The 15,162-nt window shown below is 38.9% G+C and overlaps 2 protein-coding genes across 6 annotated transcripts in view; one reads left to right on the top strand and one right to left on the bottom strand.

The window, feature by feature from the left end:
- The window catches only part of Pak1 (p21 (RAC1) activated kinase 1), a 105,337-nt gene that overhangs the window by 36,503 nt on the left and 53,672 nt on the right, over window positions 1-15,162 (bottom strand). For 4 of the 5 annotated variants that reach the window (XM_051148982.1, XM_051148983.1, XM_051148980.1 and 1 more), the window contains exons 2-4: window positions 11,120-11,333; window positions 2,014-2,114; window positions 1,186-1,333 (exon numbers count right to left, since the gene is read on the bottom strand). In XM_051148982.1, coding sequence (XP_051004939.1) covers window positions 1,186-1,333; window positions 2,014-2,114; window positions 11,120-11,309 — 439 coding nt within the window. In that variant the 5' untranslated portion in view covers window positions 11,310-11,333. The remainder of the gene's footprint in view (window positions 1-1,185; window positions 1,334-2,013; window positions 2,115-11,119; window positions 11,334-15,162) is intronic. The other variant, XM_051148981.1, reaches the window with a different exon arrangement.
- On the top strand, window positions 14,686-14,892 carry LOC127191717 (ATP synthase membrane subunit K, mitochondrial-like). Its single transcript, XM_051148985.1, has one exon. The coding sequence runs from the start codon at window positions 14,713-14,715 to the stop codon at window positions 14,887-14,889; it is 177 nt and encodes a 58-aa protein (XP_051004942.1). The 5' UTR covers window positions 14,686-14,712; the 3' UTR covers window positions 14,890-14,892.

The following is a 15,162-nucleotide window of genomic DNA, read 5'->3' as shown; positions in this document are numbered from 1 at the left end:
TGTATATATGCACTTCTTAGCCTAATGCTCTATTTTCCCCCTTGTTTTTGTTGTGTTGTGGGATTTCTGTTTGTGTTTTTTGTTTGCTTGCTTTTAAAACAGGGGAGAGCGTGAACACAGTCCCCCCCACTACCACAAATTATGCAGTCGAGTTTCCCCGCATTTGGACAGAGTCTCACTTAGCCAAGGTTGGCCTTGAACTTGCTACATAGGAAAGAATGGCATTTAATTCCTAATCTTCCTGTATCACATCTACCTGGGATTACAAGAATGTACCTCAATGCCCAGCTTTGCTATAAAGGAGACGAGTTCCCAGAAATACAGACTTTATAAGTTTTTAGCATAGGAAAAAAAATCTCTGCTACAGAGGACATGCTCCAAATAAAATTACTAGAGGCAATTAGCAGTTCAAAACATAGGGGACTAGGTGTGAGAAAATCTGATTCTAATCCCAATTCCACTACTAAAGACACTCTAAAAAAACACAGCCCCTTACTGAGAAAATACATATAAAGAACATTTATAATCACTACTGACCTGATTTCCATTCAAATGATAAAATTCAGTCCCTTACAGAGGGCATAAGGGCTCATACCCATAATCCCAGTGCTCTAAAGGCCGATGCTAAAGGATCACCATGAGTTCTAGGCCTAAACCAGCCCAGGCTAGCTCCAAAAGAGTATCTTAAAGAAGAAATGGGGCTTACAACTTAAAAGATACTCATTAATGGTATGAAAATAATGATATCAGAAATGATAATGACAACCAGATGTCCATGCTTTATAACTATATAGAAAGCAATGTTCCTCTTACGTAATAATACCCTGCTTTTTAAAAACTAACATATACAGGGGCTGGTGAGATGACTTAGTAGGTAAAGGCACTTGCCACCAAGTCTGAAGACATGAGTTCAAACTCAGGAACTCACACAGTGGAAAGAGAGAGCCAGCTCCTAGAAATGGTCTTCTGATCTCCATGTGCTCATCATGCATTGATTCCCCCACCCCACACAGAACACATAACTGTAACAATAATTAACATATGCAGCTGCAGAATAAAAACATTTCCAAAGCTACACCTTAGCGAGAGTGCCATCGCACTCTTGAGACTTCCTCTTTTCTTGCTAACACACAGGAGTATGGGAGCTTCCGCTAGGATTCCCATGGACACAATCTTCGTTCGTACCTGTAAAACTCATGTACTTCTGACTATTGGAGGTCTTCTTAGAGTTATAAAATTCCAAAACATCCAGAACAGCCTGTGGGTTTTTCTTCTGCTCAGACTTAGTAATATTTGATGTTTGAAGTAAGCGAGCCCACTGCTCTGGCATCCCCTAAAAGAAAGACATGAAAGGTTTTCAGGAAGACATGGGAACAGGGGACCCTGAAAGAGTATCAGATAAAAGTCACCCTGTTAGTTATCCCTTTCCCTGGTACCTCATAATTTACACAAGCTCCTTTTATGTATCTTCCTTAAGAGATCTGCTCCTAGCCAGACAGTGGTGGCGCATGCCTTTAATCCCAGCACTTGGGAGGCAGAGGCAGGTGGATGGCTGTGAGTTTGAGGTCAGCCTAGTCTACAAAAGCGAGTCCAGGACAGTCACAGAAAAATGCTATCTAGAAAAAGAAAAAAACAAAACAAAACAAAACAAACAAACACAAAAAAAGAGGTCTGCTCCTTTACCATGCTTTTCCGCCTTCAGAGCAGGGTCAAGTCTGATTAACTCCTGCATTAGTGCCCCACCTAGAGCTTGCTGTCCTGGGGCCTCTTAAGAGGGATTTGTTTGGGTTGATGATGTAGTTCAGTGGTAGAGCCTTTGCAGAACATGTACAGAGCCTTGTTTTCAATCCCAAATAATGCAAACAAACAAACCAAGAAAATTAAAAAGATAAATTTAAGATTAAGAAAGTATTCTTGAAAAGCTTCTGGCAGAAAAAGAAGCTTAAAAAAACAAGAAAGGGCTGAATCTAATAGCATATAGCCCAAACTCTAAGACTGACACCCAGGACTTACCGTAAACTCTCCTGTGACAGCATCAAAACCAACATGGATTGTATGCTCAAAATCTGAAGGGAGAGAAATCTCTGGTCGCTCCTTCTCCTTCTTTTTATTTGCTACAAAAGGGGGACAGATAAATAAAAAAGAGAGTATTATTCAGTTTCTAGCCTTATTTTAGCTCTTCATTAAGCTCTTGTGAAGGACAAGTTCTATCTCATATGCATATTTATTTATAGATCCCAAAAGGCTATAAAGTGGGAAGTGGGAAAAAGATCTAGAGTCTCTGCCATTTTTACCTCTACCTCATCATATCTTTGCTTTTCCATCCAAATGGTCATGAGATGGACAAGATAATCTAAGAGCCTTTCTAGCTTCTGCATTCCACAATAATCTATGAAACAAGAATGTTAAGCAATCCCAAAGCACTGTACCTAGATTATTTCCTGAGATGACACCCCATAATTTTTAACAGGTATTTCATACATATTTTCTCACATACACAGGCCTAAGAGTCAACTTTCATTTGTAGACTAGGAGATTGTGGCACAGATCCACCTAGTCATCAAGTAAATGAAATAAATGCTTAAACCCATACATTCCTCTACTCTACTACTGCTAAAGAACTTCAAGTTGATTACAGGTACATTAAGAAAATACACTCAGATATAACAAGAAATAACATCAAGAATTTACCATACACACACACACACACACACACACACACACACACACACACACACACCATACATAGTTTTTTATTGCTACAATTTTACAAGCTAAATACTACTAATACCTGCTTACAGAGTAATTTATCCATATACCTGCAAGGACTAGGATTTAAACCCAGGTCTGATCCCAAAGATTGTTTTCCTCAGTGACTTCATAAGAACCTCTAGCCTGCATGCCAGTTGCTAAGGCTTAGGCTATTTATATACTTGCCAATTTCCCTTCTAGAGCAGCTGTCTTGAGAAGACTAAGGGTTGGACCATGGCCCCAGACAAGTAGTCACTTATGACATAATTGCATCTGTCTCACTCAAAGCTAGAATGTATAAGACACATGGCAGGGCTTTGGAAATACTTTGTTTCAAATGGCTTTCTGCTTCTAAATTCCTTCTAAGCTAATCCCTTAAAAGGTTTTAGAGAAATACAATTATATTGTCTTGTTTAGATTTAAACATGCTATATTTATACATCTTGTTATTATTTATAAATTATTTCCATTTTATGTTAATAACGCATATAATATAACACAGATGTTAAGTCCAGAAGGAACTGTGGTAATAGAGATCTAGAGAGAAAGTAGCTCAGGGGACAAGTAGTTTATAGAAAAGAGTGCTGAGAAATGAAATGGTGTAACAACACATGGAAGGGCTAACTCTGAAGTTACCTCTGCCTCTGCCAGCCACTATTCTCTCTGCCTACAGCCTCTGAATACACCTCACAACTCCCACGTCCTACTTGTTGCTCACTTTTTTCCTCTTTCAAAGACTGATTCAGGTCCCATTTCTTTCAGAAAGGATTTTCTTATATTCATCCCCCTGTGAACTCTCAAGGCACAAAGTCTATCATTCATTATCTCATACAATTCCTTGTAATTTTTAAGAAGTAAAATGTAACTAGAGATGCAAGTCATGGCTTACAATCACGATTATTATATGTACGAATCTCAGACAGAACCCAACACAGAGCTTAGTTTAAGAGCAGCCTGGAAACTGGTAGGAAGTAATCTTAGAAGCCATCTAACTCTACTCCTGAAGAAAGACTCCCTGGAAAAGAAACTGTCTTATCCTGGATCACAGGGTACATGATGGTGAGCCTCCGTCTACCTGATGAAGTCTTCCCCTCCACTGTGCCATCCTAAGCCCTTCCGACTTGAATGGAAGCAACTACTAACTGAAATAGCAGCTTAATGCAAACTGGACCTGAGAGCAGGAAGTGATAAAGGAGAAGAGGAATTAGGGATACAGCTGGCAGATGTAGCCTAGGTACTATGCAAGGTTTAGGTAGACTATTTACTAGCTGGAACACAGCAGCAAACAGACTTCCTAAGGCAAAAATATAGGGGAGAACTAGTGAGGAAGCCAAATCTGTTCTGAGCTGCTTAGAACAAAGTTCATTACTTCCTGGGAAGCGTAACCAACCCCTCACATTTGCACAGGCCATAACCTCTGCCTCACTGCTCCTCACAGCAAGCCCAGGAGGCACAGCGCATGGACCATCTCCATCTTACAGCCACAGACTTGAGTCAGAAATTTTTTTTTCTTTTTGAAGTTTTTCAATGCAAGGTTTCTCTGTGTGGCCCTAGCTGTCCTGGGTCGTGCTCTGTAGACCAGGCTTGGCCTTGAACTCAGAGATCCACTTGTCTCTGCCTCCAAGTGCTAAGACTAAAGGCGTATACCACCATGCCCAGCTCCTGATCATCTTGGCATGCGCTCACTGCTGAACCCTGGAAAAGTCTCCAAGTTTCAAGTCCTACTTGTATAACTGGACAACTCCTCTCAGAATATAGATAGAAGTAGACAATACATTACCCTTCTGAAAAAGATATTATCTGAAAGAAATCATTAAGGATAAGTAGCTATTAGCTAGACAGATAGGGAGGGATATTCTAGAAACAAAATAAGAAAAGGCCTAGAGGAGACAACAGTGTGCTCAGGATTTTCTCAGCTTCCCGTCTACCAGAAAGCCAACCAACTTTCATAATCTCTTCTTACTAGACATATACTCTGATTCTGGGGTTGAGTAACAAAACAGTGGATAAAACAAATCTATGTTCCTGGGGGTTCAATAGCCCATGGCCACAAATCCCGCCTCTCTAGCCACCGCAGGACATTTTAATGATGACTAAGCACCTGTGTCTGAGTGAATCTGATAAAACATTTCCCTCAACTGATAAATGCATAAATTATGATGCATTCACATAATGAAGTTCACTGATAAAAAGAAATGAATCCCTGATCATGCTGTAAAATGGATGAACTTTGGAAGCATTATGCTAAGTAAAAGGATCTGGGGGAGGAGGGCTGGAAAAACTGGAAGGATCTCTCAGTGCTTATGAGGCTGTGTTGTACATTGTGGTATCTGTGTGCAGATCAGAGGACAACTTGGTAAAGCTGCATTACTTAACATAATGCAGAGGACCTAGCTTCACTCTCCAGCACCCACAACTACCCATAACTCCAGTTCCAGGAGATTTCATACCCTCTTCTGACCTCCTTAGGCACAGGTATGCACATGGTATACATATATGTGGCAACAGACTCATACACATAAAAATAAGTATTTTTAAAAGATGCATAAAGCCCTGCATATTACATAATTCCATTTATATGAAACATCTAGAACAGACAAAGCCATAGACAGAAAGAAGAGAAGAGGTTAACAGGGGATAAGAAGAGACAAATGAAGAATAACCTAAGAGGAATGGAATTTCTTTTCGGTCTAGTGAAAATGCACTGATATTAGTTGTAATGACTGAACAAATATTTTTGATGCTGATGCCTGAACACAGGTCTTCATGCATGTTTTGCTAGTAATGTACATCACCATGTTATACTCACAGCTGATTGTATAATTCTGTAAATATACTAAAGCCTATTGTATTGTATATATTAAGATGGTGAACTATATGGCATTAGAGTTATATATCAACTTTTTATGTAAATGTAATTTTAAATGTATTAAAAAAATAGGGAACAAGACCCAGGTTTGGGTCTTAGACTAATAACTGTCTGTAGCTCCAGTTCCAGGAAACCCAACACTCTCTTTTGGCCTCCGTGAGCACCAGGCACACACAAACATATAAATACACTAGGCAGATAAAATAAGATGGACTGTAAAAAATAAAAAGGAATATATATATATATTCAATTAAATTAATAACTAATTTAGCTTTTGCTAAAATGTGATATCAAATATGATTAAGACTTCTTAACAAATAGGATTATAAAATTTACTTAACCAAATAAAAACTGATTATCAAAGCCTCTAAAAAACATTATACAGTTATGAAATATTAGATGCCTCTCCTTTGAAATTAAAAACAAAACAATTCAACACAGTAATGTAGGTATCAGACAGGACAATTTAGCAAGAAAAAGGAATGAAACAAAGAATAAGATATTTTTCTTACTATTCTGTGAATCAATTAAAATGTTTTTATAAACTAAAGAACCTTAAAAACATGTGTTATCATTAATATTAGCAATTCCTGAAGTAAGATTTCTCGATAAGCTGATTAAGACAGAGAATTCAAATATGACTGAAGACAGAAAGGAGAAAGAATCACCTTGATTTCATGTAAGTAAAGAAAAAGCTTGCAACCTCACCCATCCTCCTGTCCTTGTCTTAGTTCAGCTTGGGCTTAGTTTGGCAAAGCAGCTGACTACAAAACCCCATGATTTACCAAAGTTTCAGCAAGAATCATTTGCCCAATTTTTTAAAACAACGCCTCTCATTGGCTCAACTGAACTAATCTGAGTAAAAGTCAGTAAAATATTACAAACTTAAGAGAAAGAAGCACTGATGTAGTTCAGTGTTAAAATTAACATCACTGAGTTGGGTGGTAGTGGTGCATACTTTTAATCCCAGCACTCAGGAGGCAGAGACAGGCAGATCTCTGAGTTTGAGGCCAGCCTAGTCTACAGAGTAAGTTCCAGGACAGCCAAAACTGCATAAAGAAACCCTGTCTCAAAAAAAAAAAAAAACAAAAACAAAAACAAAAAACAAAAAAATTGACTCCACAAACCTCTTCCCAAGCTCACAGAATTTCACTTTGGTCATAAAAATGCATCCAGAAAGACATTCCAAACTAAATGCTGTACGACTTCTGAAAATAAAACCAAAGGCTCCAAGTCCTAACCACAGGAACCAGGCTTTCCCACACAGAATTCTGCAACTCAGCACCATTTATTACAAGCCTTCAATCATAGCTTCTCCTTCCAACCATGCATGTATTCCCTCAAGCGCAAACTGAGGCCATCCCGGAGGTCAGCATTAGGTAATGCCCACAGACACCACCTACTGCCAGCTCTAATCTAAGCCACTACTGTGGTCCATAAAGAACTTTTCCTTCTCGTTTCCCTTAGAGACACAAGGTTGCGCCTCTAGAAATTTTTGCCTCCCAACGTCTGGGTGGGAACAGGTATACATTTCTTAAAAGCACCATGTATGAGTCCAATATGCAATTGGTGTTGGGAACAGCTAACAGGAACACAATAATACGATGCAATAGACACTTTAGAAAGACTTAGCTTACACTCATTCCTCTCACTTTCCACCAATGAGATCTTGCTCATTGCTTACTAAATAAGTTGTGGGTATTAGATATGGGTATCAACTAAAAGAATAAAGGTGATTTCATAAGTTAACCTCATCTGTACGGCTCTATAGTTTAGAAAATGATTCACAATAAAGTGGTATACAAAGGCTTACTACTGACAGATGGGCATGAGCTGTTACTCCCACTTCACAGATGATGCTACAAAGATATTTGAAAATAGTAAATGACAGAGTTAATGTGAGGGGCAGAACTCAATCAGAGTTATTGGCGCTCGTTTCTAGACTAGTTCTCTAAGCAGCTTCTATCAATCCTCAAATACTACATATGAAGGCACAGCATGTGCCAAAAATGTAGATACCTGGGTTGTATTCTTGCTTCTTTCACAAGCTGGCTGCCACATTTGTGTCAGTGACTCCTCTATAGACTTCAGTGCTTTCGTCTAAAAAAAATGAGAGCGCCAGAGCAGCAGACAGTTTCTTTTAGTTCTGCAACCCTGTATTTATATAGATGAGGTATTGCAGAATGTCACTGGTTCTTGGTGTAAGAGGTTACTGTAACAGACTGCTCATACTGTTGTATATCCTGCAGTTAAGTAATAGGTTGCTAGCTGAACTAAGGTTCCAAACTAAAGGGAAGAAACAGCCATTTTTTTATCTTAATATCTATATTAATAATAGTCAACAAGTGTCTTAAAGCAGGGGTAAAACCAATGTGCTTAGGGAATCTGTAGAAAATCCATAGCTAGAAAATAAAGTACAGGCTATTAGGTCATTTTGTAAGAATTTCTTGTAAAGGCTTTCAACCTACAAAGACGCAGACCTGATCTTGAGGATAAAATTTATTTTTTAGACCAAATTTGACCTACGGGTACTCAGTCAGATTCCCAAAAGAACCTCCAGGTCTGCAGCTCCATCACCAATAAAAATGCCTCAGGATGGCCTGGTTTCCTTCCACCTACATAGACACGCCTGCGACAGTGACATTCTGCAATACCTTATCTATATAAATATAGGGTTGCAGAACTATAAGAAACTGTCTGCTGCTCTGGCGCTCTCATTTCTCAGACGAGAGGACTGGAGTGTATAGAGAAGTCACCGACACAAACGTGACAGCCAGAATACAACCCAGGAATCGGAATTGTTGGCACACAACCACTCCTTCGGTTGCAGCGATGCTTGAAAGGAGCTGCCTCTGTCCTGGTTTAGATGAGAATCTTCCTTAAAAGCAGGCAAACGAAGAGGCAGGGTGACAATTCAGGGTAAGAGTACTTGCTATGTAAGAATGAGGATCAGCTAAGATCCCCAGCATTCATGTCCAATACAAGGCATGCCCACGTGCACCTGTCACCCCACCATTGTCAGGGAATTTGGGAGGACAGAAACAAGGATCACTGAGGCATGCTGACACCCGGCCTAGCTCCAAGTTCAGTGAGAGAACCTTTCTCAAAGGGAGTAAGGTGAAATGTGATATATTAGAATGCCCAACGTCTGCCTCTGATCTCTGCAAGTACAAAAGCACACTATGCACGTATGCATATACATCACACACACACACACACACACTTTATTGATACATAATTTACATACTATTATAATTCATCTATAAAGTACAAAATCAATGGCTTTTATTATTTTTACCAAGCTGGACAAACAATACCACAATCTAAGGCATTTTCATCACTCGAAAAAGAAATTCCGTATCTCTTAGCCGTCACCCCCTTAATCCCATCTGTTTACTCACTCTGCATCCTTAGGCAGCCACTGATATGCCTTTTATCTATGAATTTACATTTCTAGACATTTCACATGAATGGACCCACATGCTATGTAACCATTACGTTACGGTCTTTTCTTTAACAACATTATTTCAAGGTTTACCCATAGGTGCAGTATGGCTCAGGACATTTTTTTAAAGCCAAATATTATTTCATTATATGGCTGTTGTCTTTTACTTTTAATATTAGACTGCTCCCACTTTGGAGTATCATGAAAAATGAGGCAAAGCACTATTTCTCTTGGTGGAAGTAACGGGTAATAACATTTCCCTAAATTTAAGTGTCTAAAGAATTGCCAGAATCCTTTCCCTGATGCTAAATCATTTTACATTCCTACCAGCAATTATGAGGGTCAAATACCTCCATCTCATCAACATTTGATAACATCTTTTGGTTTGTTTGTTTGTTACAGCCATCCTAGTGCCTTTGGAGTGGGATTTGATGATGGTTTGAATTTGTATTTCCCTAGCAACTAATGAAAATAGCATTTATTCATATGCTAACTTCCATTTCTCTATCTTCTTTGGAGAGATGTCTATTCAGATCCTTTGCCCATTTTAAAACTGAATTACCTGATTTTTGTACTAGTTTTCTATATTTGTGACACAAGTTCCTTATAAGATATAAATTTTCAGAAAGTTACCTTGCGTTTTGCAGTCACCCTCTGACTTTCTTTCTTTTCTTTTCTTTCTTTTCCTTTTTTTTTTTTTTTTTTTTTTTTTTTTTTTGTCTTTTCGAGTCAGGGTTTCTCTGTGTAGCCTTGGCTGTCCTAGACTCACTTTGCAGACCAGGCTGGCCTCGAACTCACAGCGATCCGCCTGCCTCTGCCTCCCGAGTGCCGGGATTAAAGGCGTGCGCCACCACGCCCGGCTCCCTTTGACTTTCTTGATGGTGTAAGTCAGCTACATACATCTGAACCTGAAGGTTGTACCAGTCACAGATGGAAAGTCACGCCACAAGAGCCCTACATAGATAACTGAGAACTTTACCTAAGAGCAGCAGTCATCCAAGTCGGTTTTTTGTTTTCTGTTTTTTCCTTTTCTTCTCCTTTTCAATAGAGGGATTCTCTATGTGGCCCTGGATGTTCTAGAATTCACTCTGTAGACCAGGCTGGTCTCTAACTCAGAGGTCCACCTGCCTCAGCCTCCTGAGAGCTGGGATTAAAGGTGTGTGCTTCCACTGCCCAGCCTAAATTAGCATCATCTATGGGGACACACAAACTTTTATGTTTCCACTGCTTTGTCTATAATGATGTCAGTGCTTTTTCAGATTCATGGCTTGGATTTTGATTATTGTTCTTTCAAGTTTTATTAGTGAGAGGATGACAAAAGGTGGGCATGGTGGCTTATGCCAGTAATCTCACCACTTGGGAGCTAAGGCAGGAGGACGTCATGCATTTATGGCTGGCTAGCCAGGCTACAGAGTGAGACCTAGTCTTTAAAAAAACAGGAAATGACGTTGCCTAGTAAGTCTTACTCACAATGAACTCATATGATTCCTATGTATCTCTGTTTCCATAGCCCAGCCATTTCTTCCTGTTCTTACTAACACTAAATCCCCAAATCTTGAATGTGGGACCAGAGAGCTAAACAAAAAATAAGGCAATCAAAATTTGCCAACAATGCATTCCAAGTGAAAGTAATCTGGGAAAAAGAAATTTCCAAACAAAGACACTTCAAAAGTCCTTAGGTTTTATGATTTCATAAACATTTTTTTTAATTTTAAAAGAAAAGAAATACATACATTCATACATATATACATACATACACACACACACACACACACACACAAATATTTTCAATTCGTCTGAAAGCTGACAAGAACAAAATGCTTAAGATTTTGTTCAAATATAATTCTGAGCAATGAGTCAATTTAGCACTTGGCTTTATACTTTAGGAAGGCAAGACACAGGGCATAGTTAACAAGAAAAGAAATGACATTGAAGGAGAGTTAAGTCAGGGAAGGACAGACCTCCTATTCAGAGTATTGGGAGACAGGGAGTTGACTTGCTTTGTTTTTTCTTCTCAAAGCACACAAATGATGAAAATAAATGAAATACTGTACTTTTATCTCCGGGTAAGATGGATCGGTAAAATCGGTCCTTCTTTTTCTTCTCCTCTGGGTTTGGAGGCAGAGGTTTGGAGCCGTGGTTTAGGGTTCCAGTGTCTTTGCTGCCAGCTCCAATCATAGTGCTGGTGTTTCTCATCGGAGGGGCTGGAGGCTTGTCCTGGATGTCTAAGCCGTTATTTGACATTGTCACCACCAGCAGCAGGAGCTACTAGAATCAAAAGAAAGAACACAATAACATTCATATTATTTTTTATCACAGGTAAATACATATTCTAAACGTTTCAAAATTCAAATTATACAGCCATTCTGCACTCGCCATGAATACTGTCATACTAGCCTCTTCAGTCAGTAGCCCAGATGTAAATCCCCACTGTGTGACAAACACTGCTAAAAAGTCACCAAGATGTTGTTTTTGTCTGCATTCTCTTCCTTCAGAGCCTATAGAAAACAGATACACATACACCATGATATAGTTGAAAAGAAGACACGGACCAGGCAAACTCTCAGTGGGAAATCCAATAACATTTATGAGATGCTGAGAAATCCCATAGCTTCATTGGTTCTGTTCATTTGTCCTCATGAAGGTTAACTAAAACCTCCAGCAGCATTCCATACATTGAGTCTGCTGACAACATGCAACACTGTAACTTTGGGCAAGGTATCTTTCCTTATATAGATGGGGCTACTGCCAACTGTCAGTGAAACTTCTGTTCTTGTAGCTAGCTTTACTGAGACGGAACAGCATTTGCTCATTTACATATTACCTGTGCCCTCTTTCAGGTCACACTAGCAGCGTACTGACCATACGGCCACAAAATTATAGTACTTATATTTCTTGGTCCTTCACAAGAAAGGCGCTGCCCATGTGCCAGTTCTTCTGGATATCCACTCTCCAAAAGTTTATCGTATTCTAAATATACAGTGCTCAGGGCAGTAACCATCCTAATTAATTTACTGGTACTTTGCCCATGCTTTTGGAAAACAATAAATTTTTAAAAGAGGAAAATCCCCACGATATGCCAACAAGTGGTTTTAACAAAAACAGATGCTATTACCTTAAAATGTGTTAACAACAGATAGATATGAATGTGTCTACAGTTTATATTTTCTCCTTATTAATTCATGTAATAGTTAAAAGATGTATCCTTAATTACAACTACTTAGAATACAATTTCCTTGGAGTTAGATACAATAGTGCTTTAGAAATTAAAAGCTTTCCAAAAACTACATAATAATCACCAGGCACTTTTAGAAATATGACTGCTATGGCCCGACAACCATAAACCTATATTTAGTATGTCTAGATTAAAGATAAAATTCTTTATTTTGAAACTAAGTTACCTCAATGCCAGCTAGATTTGAGTACCACTGCTTCAGAAATCAATGCTTTAAAATGCACCAGGTTTGCCACTCTAATCTTTAAAAGGATGAGGCACAGAACTCTGAAAGAACACTGTAGTCAATAAAAGTAATGGCTTTTGTAAACTTGTAAAATTCTATAGGAGTCTCTTAGATAGTCTCTAGTAAATGGAAAACATCTGATTTCCTTCACCCTGATTTTTCCCTCAGTGCTTCGCAAGAGGCCATCAGTGATATTTAAAAACACACCATTTCTTAATTTTTAAATCCTTGGCTGACATGCCAGAATGAAAGCTGAAGAGGCTGTCTCTTATTTGGCCGGGCCCACTTTCCATACTACTACTCCTTTTACTCCCACTTACACACTAGGTACACCATCTTCTTTAACTTTTTTCTTTTCTTTTTCTTTCTTTCTTTCTTTTTCCCTCCCCCTTTTGGTTTTTCAGGACAGGGTTTCTCTGTCTCTTTAAATATGTCATAACTTTCACACTTCCATTCCTTTGCACATGATGTTTCATCTGCCTATCTTTTGAGGATTAATTCTGTTGTTTCTATAGTGCCTTTAGAAAACGTTCTAACCTCCAAAACATCAGGTGCCCCTTCTCTATGTTCCAAGGCAATGTGTTTGTTTCCAGGTTATCACATTTCTTTGTATTGTTATAGTTATTTACAGATATATCTTTCCCAGAGCCATTTTGCCGTCTTTGCAGATCAACAGTGTTTTACCTTTTTAACTTATTGTAGATACATGTTAATATACAGTTTACAAAAAAAATAAGATATATGCTGAGCCTTGAAAGGAATTTATTAGTACAGATAAAATTCAAAGTCCTTTATAGTAGGACATCAATTGGCCCTGCAAACTAAGGCTATACACAGTCTACATTAAATTTATGCCTAAGAAGTCTCTGAACTTGCCAAGTATATATTCTCTGTCTCTCTGTCTCCTCTGTCTCTGTCTCTTTGTTTCTGTCTCTGTCTGTCTGTCTCTCTCTGTCTCTGTGTATCTGTCTGTCTGTCTGTCTCTCTCTCTCTCTCCCTCTCTCGTGTGTGTGCATGTATTAAGTGATAGGGATGTCACTCTGGGCATTATCACTAAGCTACACTACCTGCTAGTTCACCAAATATTCCCTTTTTTGACTGTTTTGTTTTTTGAGACAGGGACTCACTGTGTATGTAGCTCTGGGTGTCCTGGAACTCATTATGTAGACAGGCTAACCTCAAACCCTCAAGAGATTTGCCTGCCTCTGGCTCCTGAATATTGGGATAAAGGTGTGTGCCACCACACCTGGCCCTCATCAAATATTCTTATACACACTAGAAGGAGAGAAAAAGAACAAGGAAAGGGAAGGAGTCAATCTCCATCATGTCATCAATGATGATTCCTCTCTTTACTGATTAAAATCTTTTTGTTTGGTTGGTTGGTGGGTTGGTTTTTTGTTTGTTTGTTTGTTTTGTTTTGTTTTGTTTTGTTTTGTTTTTCATTTTTTTTGGAGGGGTCTTGTTGTTATTTGGTTTTTGTTTGTTTGTTGATTGTTTGTTTTGTTTTTCAAGACAGGATTTCCCTGTGGAGTCCTGGCTATCCTGAAACTCAAACTGTAGACCAGGGTGGCCTAGAACTCAGAGATCCACCTGTCTAAACTTCCTGAGCGCTGGGATTAAAGGTGAGCACCACCAACACCAAGCTCCTTAATTTAACTTATTTTTAAAAATTAATCTTGCCCAACCTTTGGCAAAGCAATTACTCCTTTCTTTTTTGAATAAATGATATCAAAAACAAGGATACCTCTGTTAATCTGAACTGACTGACGGGGTAGGGTTTTTTTTGTTGTTGTTGTTTTTGTTTTAATTTACTTCTTGTAGTTCCACTTCCCAGATATGACTGCCTTTGCTTTCCCTTCCAGCTCTGAGTCAGGTCCCTCAGCTCCTCCAAGAGAGCATCCAGTGTCTTCGTGGGCAATGCCCTCCTACTCTAGGCTGCCAGTTCCAAAATTATACTCTCACAGCTACCTGATACCCAACCAGGCTCTCCCCAGCTCCCAGGTCCTTCAGCCAGCAGCTTCATTATGACCACAGGACAGGATTGTGCCAGGAAAGCGTCACCATAATTTTCTTCATTCTTAGTCATTTTATCATGTTTAAGGGAATTATTAGTGGATAGATTAACCAAAACTCTATTAGAATATAATGTCTGGGCGGAATTTGTGATTTGGGCGAAGACTGAAATCATGGCTGGTGCAGAAAGTGATAGCCAGTTCCAGTTCACTGGTATTAAAAAGTATTTCAACTCTTACACTCGCACAGGTAGAGTGAATTGTGTCCTGGCCACACATGGAAGCACTGCTTTGTTGGTCTTATACTTCAAGTTAAGGTCTAAGAAAACTCCTGCTGTGAAAGCAACATAAATGGATTTTGAAATGTCTGAACTCATCTCTTAAGTCCCATGCCTGAAGAACCTGATGTCAACTCATCATGTAATACTCAATTTGTACAATAACCTGGGGGGAAAAAAAAAGAATATAATGTCTGAAACTCTGTATCACATGATGCCAGCTGGGTCATCCCACCTATATTTGAAAACTTCCAGAAGTAGGATATTTCTAGTCTCAAAAGGCAGCTTAGTCTACCTTTGTTCACCTCACTTGAAAAGAGTTCTCGCTTTAAGTTCTGTCTATCTT

The sequence above is a fragment of the Acomys russatus genome, chromosome 7, assembly GCF_903995435.1.
Source record: "Acomys russatus chromosome 7, mAcoRus1.1, whole genome shotgun sequence".
Taxonomy (NCBI): Eukaryota; Metazoa; Chordata; class Mammalia; order Rodentia; family Muridae; genus Acomys; species Acomys russatus.
Note: the sequence above shows the minus strand (reverse complement) of the source record. Positions and strands in the feature narration are given on the sequence as shown.

What these genes read in the sequence shown, in the direction of transcription:
- LOC127191717 (XM_051148985.1), top strand. Translation starts at nt 14,713, where the DNA reads ATGGCTGGTGCAGAAAGTGATAGCCAGTTCCAGTTCACTGGTATTAAA.